At 44.5% G+C, this 13,770-nt stretch overlaps 1 protein-coding gene across 2 annotated transcripts in view; it reads left to right on the top strand.

The window, feature by feature from the left end:
- ankfn1b (ankyrin repeat and fibronectin type III domain containing 1b) overlaps positions 1-12,975 on the top strand; it is a 104,926-nt gene extending 91,951 nt beyond the window's left edge. Inside the window, exons 12-23 of one of the 2 annotated variants that reach the window (XM_076760690.1) lie at positions 1,468-1,575; positions 4,032-4,131; positions 4,512-4,644; positions 4,796-4,915; positions 5,077-5,292; positions 6,413-6,579; positions 6,685-6,835; positions 7,721-7,889; positions 8,023-8,189; positions 8,352-8,559; positions 8,711-9,444; positions 9,525-12,975. In XM_076760690.1, the coding sequence (XP_076616805.1) occupies positions 1,468-1,575; positions 4,032-4,131; positions 4,512-4,644; positions 4,796-4,915; positions 5,077-5,292; positions 6,413-6,579; positions 6,685-6,835; positions 7,721-7,889; positions 8,023-8,189; positions 8,352-8,559; positions 8,711-9,444; positions 9,525-9,827 (2,576 nt within the window). In that variant the 3' untranslated portion in view covers positions 9,828-12,975. The remainder of the gene's footprint in view (positions 1-1,467; positions 1,576-4,031; positions 4,132-4,511; positions 4,645-4,795; positions 4,916-5,076; positions 5,293-6,412; positions 6,580-6,684; positions 6,836-7,720; positions 7,890-8,022; positions 8,190-8,351; positions 8,560-8,710; positions 9,445-9,524) is intronic. The other variant, XM_076760691.1, reaches the window with a different exon arrangement.
- Positions 12,976-13,770: the final 795 nt, after the last annotated feature.

Below are 13,770 nucleotides of genomic sequence, written 5' to 3' on the forward strand. Positions count from 1 at the left end.
TGTCCGTGTGTGTGTGCATACTTTTCTGTGCCCAAATATGCGCAGAGCAGTCAGTCGCAATGGTGCTCAGTAAGTCTGTCTGTCAGCCAACCACAGCTTTCTCACACTGGGGTGGGTGCTGTTTCCGATCGTACACACACTAGACCTGTTTGAGAAGCAGGCCGTCTCACACACCTCACACTCCTACTATTGGAAGCCTCAGGAATAGGGCCAGCCCAAGAAATTTTTGGGGTCCCAAGCAGAATTTGATTAACCCCCTCCCCAGTCCCCAGACTAACCTCACCTCAAGTCCCATCGGTGTGTGTGTCAGCACTGTATGGTCATACAATAGTAAAATTGTCACATGACTGCTGTTTTTACTACAATTAAAATCATTGAAAGAAGGAATATTTTGTGCATGTCATAATTCTATGTGTGATTTCGAGGCCATCTTCAAATAAACAAACTTTCCGTAGATGCTCAAACATGACGTCCAGTTTATTTTCATCTAACCAAAGTTATTGCTCCATAGTCCATAGATCCAGGTTCACCCATTTCAAATAAACCAAACAATGCTGATGAATTCAAACTTTCCACTTTGGACACAATCTGTATGCTTCCCCAGGGGCAACTAGTCCATGATATAAATCTTACAAGGCTTGCACATACAAAAACAAGTGAATGACTGACAGTAGTCAACACTGGCTGATCCATATTTATACGAATAAATGAAGAATAAATGAAGACTGTTGGTCTGAAAACGTGAAAATCCGTGGAACAAAGAAGGAAGTCTCTCTTGCATTTGTGTTTGGGATAGCAAATTTGAAGAAAACCTTTGCAAAGGTGAAAAAACATAAAATGCAAATTGGGCACCCGACCAACGTCTGGTTTGCAGCAAATGAACTAGGCTACAAGAAGCATCATTTTGTCATACATTGGCGGTATATGCTACATCGCACATGGCGGTAATAGAAGTTGCAAGTCAGAAATAAAAAGAAGAAGAAAAAGACAAAAACCACCTGAATTAAAGTTTTAGAGTTTTGTTGTTTCAATCAACCTTTTCTAATACGATACTTCAAAATGTACATAAAAATATGGAGATGGAAATGGCTATTGGCAAATTTAACAAGTAGGTACGGTGTTATCGTGTTCACCCTCTTAGTTTAGCATGTTAGCATGCTAACATTTGTTAATTACCACTAAAAGCAAAGCACAGCTGAGGCTAACGACAATGTTATTACTTTTATAAGTATCCGAGTATTGGACAAATAAAACTTTTGACCTGCTGATGGTGCTTCTTCGGAGATTAACGTTATTACAATTCAACATGAGGGGAACATGATTGTCTTTTCCCAAATTTCATGATAATCCATCCAATCAGTTCAGATTTCAGTCTGGACCAAAGTGGTGCAATGACCAACCAGTGACAGACAGCCAGAACATTGCATGGTCACTTCTCTAATATGTCCTTCTTACCTCTGTCTGCAGGTTGGAGGGATATCGATGGCCGTGCTCCACGTCAAAGAGGCCAGAAGGAGGCACTAGACCAGCTACTTGGACAGATAAAGGAAGCTCACCGCCACTGTGTCTGCCATGGTATCAACAACTTTTTGAGCGATTTAGTGGGGTGTTCACCTGAAACACTAAACAGTAATAAGAGAGCCTTGTTTGACATGTTTGTCTACCGAGTTTGGCAGTGATAGTGACTTGAGGTACTCATTGAGTTACATATGAGCACCTTATATCATACTAGACATTTTAAACTGCCAATGGGTTTAACTTTGGAATTACATGCAGCAAATTCTGAGGTAGAATAACAGCCTTGAGACTCATATTCTTGATCCTAATCTTACGATCAGTTTTACTACACATATCAGTTGAGGTTAAGTGCACAAGTTGAAGTGAAATGCACCCTTCGCTGTGGTATGAGCGTCTGACATTAACCCGAGCCTCTGTCGCTTTCACTACGCCCATCACATGTTAAAAAAACACATCTAAATTTTTAGCCACCGTCTAGTTCATGTTTCAGAAATATTCTTGGCGTAAACAAACACGAGCAACGGACAGTTCGGCTCGCAGGTGTAACACGTCTCACTAATTGCCGTGTTTCATCTCACCTTGACAGACACTTAACAATCTCAGGCATGACAACTACTTTGGGGGCCTTACACCCTAAGACGGCGTGCCACCTCAAAAATAATACCCTCCCCTCTGTCTCAACAACCCCACAGCCCCTTATGCGTCTTTCCATGACTCAGCCCTTCCTCTGCTGAATACCTCTCTCTCTGTGACAAAATGCAGATCAACTTCTCTCACACTCAGCCTGTTTATATCCCCAAACACTGCTGGCTGTAAGCTGGTCCCATAAGTGTCAAAACCTGTCCACACTGACTTTTTTACATGACAGCAAACTGCATTTAGCATTGAGCAAGTTGTCTCTCTTTTTCTTCACACCCCCACACGCCCAAACACACTCACCCACTTACTATTGTCCACTGTGGCTAGACCATATTTGCAATAAGGCGAGACGCAATATAATAGTCAGTATTGAGTGGCTCTTGGTTTGTCAGACGGCGACTGATGGAGCTTGAGAGTTCAGACACGGTAGCCAAGGTGGCGTGTCCCGGGGTCATGTTTGTTATTCCTGTAAGAGACGAGTCCTGGGCTGGAGTCGGGAGAGGGCATAAATTAACACTGACTACTGCCACCTCCCCCCTCCACACCCCCACCAGTCGTCCTGTCTACTGTCCATACATATACACACGTAAAGATAGACAGGCGCACACATAGATACACATGTACGTGAACGGACACAAATATTCAAGTACATGCTCCCTCTTTCAACCCTGACTCTCTCACACATGTCCATGTACGCACCCCCATCACAGCCCGGCTTATAGCCCACGCCACATTCTCCCTCTTGTCCAAACACTATTAATTAAACTGTGAAAGAGGCCTTGACTAACACAGGCACCCCAGCAGACGGCCATACTTGTCTGTCTTACTCAGTGTCAAACAGGGACTGAGGCCAGGAGGACTGGAGCTGAACAGACTCGTGAGTAAAGAGAAATTTGGGGAGGTGAGAGGGGTCGAGGGGTGCTGTTTTTTCTTCTTACTCCACCTCGGCTCGTCCACCTGAAGAGAAAATTAGTTATTTTCAGGTCTTGAATGGGGGGATTTATTGACTTTAAGTGGCCTGGGGCTGGAGTAAGATCACCTGGGAGGGGAGGAGAGGGAATCTGCGAAGGGTTTGGGACTCAAGGTTTCTAATGAGTTGGGTTGGTGCGTTATCTCACCAACAGGCGCCCACACAAACACACACACACACACACACACACACACACACACACATATATATATATATATATATATATATATATATATATATATATACACACACACACACACACACACACCTCCCTCTTTCGCCTCCAACCCCCTCCAGGCCCACTAAAAATAAACATGTCCCCACAGACTTAACTGACCTCCCTGTCAGTGAGTGGCAAAGGGTTAAGACACATACAGACACACATACACAAATTACTACAGCTCCTTGGCTCCACTCATATGGCTGTAGCTCAAGACATGCCATGCTCCAGCAGCAATAGTATATGCAGGTAAACACACACATGCATACATATACACAGAGTTAGTGTCCCTCTGGGATCTGAGAGCTAGTGGTTCCCTCAAGGCCCATAGTCTGCTGTTGGCAGCCAGCATGACTGTCAAATGGTGCCGCGCCACTGGAGCGCATGAAATGTCGAAAAACATTCCACTCCGACCGTGTTGTTGGACGTGTCAGGTTGGTTGTCAATTAGGTAACGGCCTGTCACTGGAAGAGATGTTTCCAGAGTTTGTCAGGCCAGAGGTATTCATTGGTGTTAGCGAGAAAATCAGACAACCAATCAGTCGCGCCACAGTTTCTTACCAGTGCCTTGACTTTAAAGCACCAAGAGTGTCAGAATATTCACTCAGAAGAAGTAAATTGACTCAGTTGTTCTGTTGCTGTGGAATTAACAAAATCCTTTCTTTTCTCTGTCTTGTCCACACAGAACAGTGCAAAGCACCACCACAAGGGAGGAAGCACTCAGTGTCCAAAAGCCTGCGCCACCTCTTCCAACCAACCAGCAAATTTGTTAAAAGCTTGAAAAGGTCCATTATCTTTTTGCACAGAGATTTTCAATCAGTATTCATTTAAGAGAGAGCACACTACATCCCAGTTTGAATATTAAATACGGTACTGACTGGGTGCCATGACTGTGTGATCGTTTGCATGGCAGCACCATGCTTTGAGTGTATTTATCACATTTTTAATATGTCATTGTTTTGATTTTTCTTACTTTGAGAACGCACCCTCAGCAAAATGCAAATCAGTGTAAGCTTTGATGCGAGTCCATCATACCAAAGCAAAATAAAAAAAAATTAATGAATAACGCCTGGTGTGTTGTGCGATGTGCCATTTTGATATTTACCCATTCAGTGCTGTGGTGCTTCTGCTCTGACACATGTACTGTTTCTATGTTACTTTCCAGAGGTCTCTATCTGACATCCATATTCTACAGAGATGATAATGTGTTGGTGACTTCAGAGGACCAGATTCCGATTGTGGAGGTTGAAGATTCCTACTCCACCTCCCTAATGCAGGACTTCCTCTGGTTTACTAAGGTAGACAGACAGACAGAAAGGAACAGAAAGTAAAAAAGACAGATAGGAAGACACATACAACAACAAACTTTGATATATTTCTTAGACAATTGATCACCCATGGCAAACCAAACAAAAAAAAATGTGTGTGTGCATCTTATCTATTTTCCAGGTGTCGTATCTGTGGGAGGAGATTCCCTGGCTGCAGCAGTGTCTCAGTCCTTCCCAGTCATCCTGTTCGTGTACTCTGCAGACACGTCTCAAGATGCTTCAGGCTGTCTCCCAGCTACAGGTAGTACAATGCTCAGGAGACTTGACCTCAACATCACAAACTACTGGAACTATGGGTTTGTAATTGAAATTGTGGCAGTCGTGGTAACCCTCCCTCTATGATTTCATCCTTCTGCTCTAAACAGAGCAGCAGTACAGCTATTTTCTGATATCTTTCCTCAGGGAATGCTGGGTACCCAGGACCTTGGTCAGGTGTATTATGAGCCAATCAAAGACAAGCATGGTAATGCCCTGCTGGTGCTCCTGAAGGACATGAATGCCTGTCCCAACCTGGATGGGGTTCGCTGGACGCAGCTTTGCAAACTCCAGCTGCAACGCAAGTCCATCTCGTCCCCTGAAGAGCCCACTGCCTTGGACATGCTTCTCATCACACTCCATGTGAGTCCCACAGGAATAGACGGGCAGCGATTGGAAGTTAGTTTTGGAAAATTGGTTATTTTTTGTTTTTGTTTTGGAGACAGGCTGCTTCCACAGCAGTTAGGAATGGCAGGAGGGTTTGTCAGCAGCGGTTGTGGTTTTTATCAGGCTCATTCTTTGCATTTTTTGTTACCCAGAGATTTAGCAAGATGAAACAGTGTAGCGTAAGGCACTTTGTCAACAACAAAATACATCCAAAAGTCCTGGAAAACATTTATTTATTGGTATCGCTCTAATGTTCTTAAACTCTCATTCACAGAAAACCAGTAAACACGAGGTTGAAACAATGGGACTGTAAATTGCAATGTGCTTCCAATTATGAGTGCTGCTTGTGCAGACATTCTTTATTTAGACAACATTAATCACCATGACTCTCCTCTTCCATTTGCCACCTTCTTTGCAAGGACACATATTGAGTTGACTCGCCATCAAATTCATTAAAATGACACATGGCAGGTCAAATATTGGATCCATGCCAGCCCATCATGAATGTTAATCAGCTGCTCATTCAGGCGGTGGAAATTTGAAAGTTGCATTTAAATGTCAGCATTGTGGGCGTGATGATGATAATCTAGCTAATTGTTGTTGTTTTGTGTTTTGTAACTAATGCTGTGTGGCTGTTTTGTTCAGCGCGACCACAATCTGGAACTAGACCACAAGTTGATTTTGTCTATATAGGCCGGTAAACTTGATACCATTGTTGCAAAGCTGTTTTGTCTCCAGTGTAAGTTGGTTTGGCCTTGTGGTTCCAAAACAATGGTGGAGACTCCCTTTGGCAAAACCACATTTCACTGAAATATTTGTTTTGTGGCCAGTTATGAACAAATTGTATGATGAAATCCATAAAAATGTGCTGATGGGCTATTCTGCAGTGCTGACTTCCACTTTGAACATGTTGGAACAACTATAAACTGAAGTCCCTCGAGGACTAACAATAGCAAAACATGAAAACAACATCATTTAAATGAATGTGAGGATGCTTATGGAGACAAAATTAGAATCAGTGTCACCACACGTTCAACCCCAGTCGACAGTACTGCGCCGTCTTCTAACTTAGTCTCTGTCCACCTGCTGTTCCCAGGAGAAGCTGGCTTATCACAGGCGGAGCAAGAAGATGTTGTCCCCAGGCTTATACCTGGGCTACCTGAAGCTGTGCACATCTGTGGAGCAGATCAGAGCACTGGTGCCCCAGAAACTGCCCAACATCCTCTGTCACACCAAAATTCGAGACAACAGCAATGTGTCCAGGTGGGGATTATGCGCAACAAAACAACAGCAGCGATACCTGTGATATGGATTGATGCACTGTTTGTAGCATTCCTGTGAATGTGTGTTCGATGTGTGTTGTGTTAGAGAGGAGTGGCAGTGGCTACAAGCTCTCAGCTCTCTGGAGGAGTCGTTGGAAATGGACCATGAGGTACAGAGTGCTCCACATCGCCTCCTACAGGACCTGCGCAGTGCAATCAAGGATCTGATGGCACACATCAATGTCCCTGGAAATCAGGTTCGAGTTAGGTCATAGTCAAACTGAAACTGCGTGCAACTTTCTCCATAAGCACACAAGGTTTGATAGTGAGATTTGAAACCATTTCCATTTGGTAATTTCATTACTAAATGCAAAAAAACATTATTTTGTGTATGACTTGATTTTGACTGATACCATGAAATCCAGTAGAAACTATCCAGCCAAGTTCCAGTGGAAGGCAGTAGCAAAAGCTCAAAGCAAAGAAAATGCTTCCAATGGACGATCAGCCAGTTCTGGTTAGACCACTAATTCTACATGATCTCTGCAAAAGAACATGGTTTGAATTCCAGCACAGTGGCAATCATTGTCCGTTTGGCTTTAACATTTTACCACCCACTGCTCCATCTAGTACTATTCAGAACTTCACAGACTGCAAAGATGTACCATTAAAAGTTACATAGACATATATATTAAATATACACATGGATAGATTAGACTGTCATCAGAATGCAGAACTGAAACCTGAAATATTTGTTTTCAGTGAGGATGGGTGTTTAAAAAAAGGTTTAAAAACAACAAATACGCCTTTCGCACTTACATACTTTTACTCTTGACCTGCTCCACAAAAGAGCCCAACAGTGTATTAGTGATATGCAGTAACCCCCAATTACAGCAAACCATGCAGTTGCCTTATTCCATACTTGTCATTCCACTATTGGAGTTGGAGCCTCAAGTTCTGCTTTCAAAATACCTTAATGAGTGAAAACTGACTTCATGGTGGCCCAGCAGTCTACGCTGTAACCGTGACCTTTTGAAACCCCAACCCTGAACAAGACGAACACTGCATATATACAGTATTAAAAAGAGATTTCAGTGGATATGTTAGTTTTCGGTCACTTAGATCAAGTCTCTCTATGCGTCTAGGCACAGGACTTCCGTATCTACAGCCAGGAGGTGTTGGAGTTTGGGGACAAAGTGTCCTTCCTGCTCCTCCTGCCTCCTTCAGATGAAGTGTGCACCGCTCCCGGTCAGAATAACCCATACTCCCCCCGCTCTGGCTTCCTCACCCTGCCCCTGCAGATCTTTGAACTGGGTCAGTATATCAGATTTTAGGCAGAAACGGGTTAATAATCACACATGTTCTGCATTATGTGAAACAAATATTTGACACCATCTGCTGTTTCCAAAGCTATACATTTCTTTTTTCTTGTTGGATTCACCCACAGTCCACTTTAACGCCTATTGCCCCAGTTTCATTGGCCAGTACTGCAGAGTATCGGCTTTGCTGGAGCTGGAGTCCCTCATGTCCCAGCAGGCACTAAGGGAGGCCTTTTCTGAGGCCGAGCTCCTGGCTGCTAAGAAGAAGCACCAGCAGGTCCAGGAACACATGCAGGTAAAACCATTCAGTCAGTCTTCAAAGACAATCGAAGGACTACACAGCTTGAATAAACTCTACAATACTGTATATGCTTCTAGGTTAGGTGGGCTAGTATGTGTGGGAAATGGATTCAAATTTTAATGATTAATTATTGTGATCATGATGACTGTACAACAGCAAATGGAGGAGGTGTGGCGTGATGCGAGGTGGATCATGGACGCCTTGCAGTATGCCCGCTACAAACAGCCAACAGGGGGCATCTCCATAAGCTGGATTGTTGACTTCTCCAAGGAAGTGATGCCCGAAAAGCCCCCCTCCACCTCCTCTCAGCCAGACTTCATGCCCTCCCCCATGCCTTCACCCGAACCCTGCCGCAAGCACTCAGGTCAGTTTTATGATGTTGGGAATATAGGATTTTATGTGCAACTCACAAAAATGACGTGAACACACAAAATTCTAATATTCTTTCTCTCAAATTGGCAATTCTTTACTTTCTCATGCACACATCAACGTGACCTTTTTCTCACATTCTGCAGATTTTGCTGGACTGTCGGATGAGGAAGGCTCCTCTGAGGTCTTCCTCACCACCGACAGTGACTACGACTCCAGCCGTGCCCAGAGTCCCCGTGAGCTTGACCTGCTGCCCCCCTCGCCCCTCTCATCCTCTGCGCCGCTGGAGCCCCGTGGTTTCCTGCGCAGTGATGGGAGCACCTCAGGAGGCGGGTTGTGTCTCAGTGGGGGTGGACGTGGAGGGGGAGCGCTGAGAGATTCCACGCCAGATGTCCTCCAGGCCTCAGAGCCACAGCACGGGAGGGAAGGTGAGCGCTGTGGCGGAGGAGGAGGAGTCCGGTGTGGAGGGGAAAGGCGAAGGGGGGCTCCGGAACTGTTTGACAGTGACTTCATCCTGCCCAGCAGGCAGATCGAGCTGTTGCACATCACAGAGAAGAGACAGGCTTTCTGTGTGAGAACCAGCAGCCTGGAGTTCCCTTCCACCACCTCAGCCCACCACCAGCCTTACTGCTACCACACCACTTGCCCCTCGCCATCCACCTCGCCTCAGCGGAGGTGGCACAGGCCCTCGTCGGTGGACCGTTGTTGCTCATGTGAGCGCTGCCGACCGCAGCTTCCACCAGCACGTACGTTATCGCAGGACAGCGGCACACAGAGACTCTCCTCGCCGTCATCTGCTGCCCTCAGGAAAAGATGTCATGCCACGCTCAGAGTGTACCCACAGTACCGCACAGGCCTGCCGAAGGAGACCAGTGTTAAGGTACAGATACGTTCTGACGCGTTGAAGTAATTCACTGTTGTTATGTTTGTGACATGATATCTTCTCCTCCTGTGTTTCAGCTTTGTGTAACTCCAGGAACATCAGCACGGGAGATGGTTCAGCTGGTGGTGCAGGAGATGAACGTGGTGTCTCGGCGCATGCTCAGCAGCAGCGGCGGTGAGCAGCAGCAGTGTGTGTACTACAGCTCTGAACAGTTGAAGCACTTTGGCCTCGTGCTGGTTGTGGACAATAGAGAAAAGTGGCTTCAGGATGACTTCTGTCCCCTGGAGCTCCAAAACCCCTGGCTAAGGGGTAAACTGTGCGTTCGCATTAAGGAGTATTCACCACTAGCGCTCAAACACAGCCGGGCCACCACGGTGTGATACTTCCTGACAGAGAACGAGCAAAGAGAAAATATGTGTACTGAAGCTGGAACTCTTACATTTGTACAAACAGGCTCCTGAACTCTACTCTATTTTCTGTCTCACCGTGGTGCTACCGTCCACCACTGCAGCTATAACATGTTGTCATGGTTTCTGCTGTGTTCTTGTTATCTGAAAGGCTTCTGTTTCCATTTTCCATTTTTATGAACATCAGAGACCCTCATATGGACACCAAATGAACAATAACAAAATGGAACAAAGAGAAAAGAGTTTTTTGTGCTGTCAGAAATCATTGGGAAAAAGATTATGATGCTGAGCAAGATTAATGGAGCGTCACTTTGACTTCTGGCATGATTGACGCCGGCACATCGGGCCGTGCGTGTTGCCAAAGCGACATGGGCAGCATCATCTCCTCCCCAGCCACACGCGGACACGGCTTTTCCTATGAACTCTCTCATTGTGTCATTCCCAAAGAGCTGTCGGCTGCAGCCGCCCGGCCCCATGTTCCCAGGATGTGGGCTCTGGACCCGGCCCAGAGGGCAGGAAGGAAGGGAGAAGTGCAGAGGGGGGCTGGCGTCTCCGCTTGGGGACGCAATCGGCCTGACGATTTGGCCCGTCAGCCTGTCACTCAACTGCTCTTGGCTACTATACCGTCTGGTAGTGAAGCAGCCAAGCAAGGGAGAGAGAGCTTGATAGAAAGCGAGAGAGAGAGCATGAGGAGGAGGAGGAGGAGGGTAGAGGCTGCATCTTTTAGAACCTGGCACTGGCTCTCTGGTGCTCCTTTTCTCCCGTTTGCAGCCACAAATCCTCTGTATAGTAGACTCAGTTGTAGTGTAGCTAACAAATGCGATCATCTCATTTTGTGAAGTACCACAAATTAAAACCAGCTAATTTGGATTTTCACAACAGAGAGAGAAAAAAAAAAAACAAGCAATACTCTTTTTGTTTTTCTAATAGATGGGAAAAAAAGCATGTAAACCTTCCAAAATTGTGTGCTGAGTACATCTAAAGTACTGTAGTCATGCTGTGCTAAAAGTAAACCAGTTCAGTGTTTTGCTGTGTTTGGTTCTGTGGTATTCCCAGATGCATCAGAAAATGGTGCCCATCAGTCTAGAGCAGCGTCGCCCAAAGGGATGCTAGTGTGAGAGGGATGACTGGAGTTGTTAAGAGGCTCGGTGTTTGTTAGCAAAGCAACAACCTGTCTCCTAAACTGCCTCCACATAAGTTATAGATGAAAAGATTTTACTATAAGATGCTTAGAAATATATTTAGAGACTCTAAACCGCTACGACCTGCAATGCGGGGATGAAGAACAGTGAAACCATCTCTCGGCTAGTTTTCAGTCGCCTTGCTGACTTGTAGAAGTGAAGATGGAGACTGCACACTGCTGGAAAATAAGTAAAACTCTGCAGTAAAGGAAAAAACTAAAACCATGCTAATCGACCGTTCCTTTATTCTGTCATCTCTGTTTAGTTTTGACAAATTGTGATTTGAACAATGCAAACATTTCAAATGTTAAAACAGTTAAAACAGTCTACAGACTTGTGGCAAGCCAGCCTGCTTCCAAAATATGACGTTATATCTACTATGCAACAATTTCTCACTTTGAGAACGCGCACACAGTGAGATGCAGACCAGTGTGTGTTTCGGTGCAGTTTCACCAAAGTTAAAACATGGCTGAAAACACTGGCAAATAAAGCATGGCGTGCTGGAGAGGAGACGTGTGGCGTGCTTTAATTTTGATGGAATTTCATCTGTTATGAACATTCTTGCAAATGCAGCTTGTACTTAATAAGAGTTTGAAAACTACGTCCAAGGATCCCCTTAAACAACACATCAGCAATCAACAAATGTGTCTGTAATCCTTACAACTGCCAGTCTGCAGGAAAACATTGAATAAGATAGCCAGCTATATTATCAGATAAAACAATAACAATGATAATAAAACAGACAGGACGTGTGTTGACTGATGGTGCAGGAGCCTCTTAACAGTTTAAACCATCCTTTTTAGCTCATTTTTGGGAACCTTTGCCAAGTTTTGGTCTCTCTGTTCACACTGTACAAGAGAACCACGCTGTTTACATCGAACTCCACATCTCACACTCACAGAAGCTGCAAGCTGTCGGGTTTTATTTATTTTTTTCTATCCTCCGTTTTTCAGCATATGATAAATACTTTTTTCCGCTATAAAATATCGACCAGGCTCAGCAACATCATGCCGTTATGATAGCCTGTAGCGTTTCCATATGTAGCACCAGAAAGGTCCAAAAGAGGAGAGTTTGATGGGTGAAGTCGGTGGACCTGGCCTCAGTTACTGTAGCAATCCAGGTTCACAGGATGCTGTGGAACCTGCCGCAGGGGACTGGACAGTGCTGTCTCTCAAAGTGTTTACAGAGTTTACTTTCCTTACACCTTCAAAGATGTGCTTACGTGTAACTACTGTATAAAGATGTCCTAAGACAAAGTGATGTTATAAGTTGTAATTGGTTTTACTAATGGCTTGAGCTCTTGTGTTAGCGCTTAGATGTCTTCTTTATTCACATTGTTAAAAGTGGTTTTTACGAGGACCAACTGCAAAAAACAAATCACACAACCAGAAACCGAACCAATGCGCGTAGACAAACGAGACCAGGGGACGAATGTACAGTATCTGCCTGAAATGTGAAAGGAAGTGAATGTGGGGCTGGAGTCAGTGCAGAGGTCAAAGGCCAGTGAAGTTATGGGATTAAGATTATGCTGAAGGGGAAGAGGGGGTTTAAATTCCCTTTCCAGTCAAAAAATAAAGCCCCACGTTTACAAGGAGCTGTTGGCAGATCCATCAGGCGAAGTCATGAAGGAGACATCACGTCACTTTTTTAAAATCTATTTTTATTGAACAATAAATGAATATTACAAAATAAAAGCCTCGCTTGTTTATGTGGGTTTCTTCTCTTTTAACAGGTCTCTGCACACGAGTGTAGGAAGTTTCTAACCTTCATGTGTGTCCCGCTGAGCAATAACAATATCCTTTATGTGATACTGACCTTTTTTACACTTCCTGCTTGAGAGATAGACCACTTAAAATACTTTACACATTAACTGTGCTACAATGTCTTAGTTTGAGAGCTGAAAATTCCACTAGAATCCATGATATATATATTTTGGCAAACCTCGTCCGCCATAAGGAGCATAACAAGCTTATATTTCAAGTGTGTGCAGATCGGATTTTCTCTGGGGCTTATTCTTTTAGTTTGGAGTTTCATCCACATGTATGCACTCCCAAAAGCTGGTCATTCATTTGATATGAATGAGAGGGAATGACAAATAGAGGGCACTTGTTCCTACAGAGGCTAAATTGCAATGACCTCATCAGTGTTTGCCACCCAGTTGATGAAAAGTGAATGGTGGGCAGCTGCAGACAGAATCTCACAGTGTAAGTGGCGGGCACGGCCACATGAAGCCAGCGGCGTGCATTCGCCAGGGATGAACAATGATGTTACTATTGCTGATGTTGATGTAGTGTTTTTGCCATCAGTTTTGGAACAGTTTTGAATAGCGTGTAGGCTTTAGCATTAGGAAAATATGTGACATAATGACATCCCCACGACCAGTTTCAGGATGATGTGCGTTATGTCAGCTGTACGTTCTCAGTGCAGTACCGCAAAGATGAGATATGCATGTTTGTAAAAGTACACATGTACACAAAGGATATCAAAATGTAGTTTAATTTTGTCCTGGAAAGTGTGCTTTCTGCTGGAAGAGAACAAAAAGAGCATTTTGCTGCACTAATAATAGGTCAGAATCTACACATTTCATTTTAGAAAAGGGGACACACTCTTTAAAGTGACACAAAATGTTGATTTTCTCACGTCCTTTACCAGTTAAATTGAATATTTTTCTCTAATCATCTCTTACCCTGGGAGGCAGCTGGATTCGCGAGATCATGCAAGCCGAGATTTCCATC

Source organism: Chaetodon auriga, chromosome 20 (genome assembly GCF_051107435.1).
Source record: "Chaetodon auriga isolate fChaAug3 chromosome 20, fChaAug3.hap1, whole genome shotgun sequence".
NCBI lineage: Eukaryota > Metazoa > Chordata > Actinopteri > Chaetodontiformes > Chaetodontidae > Chaetodon > Chaetodon auriga.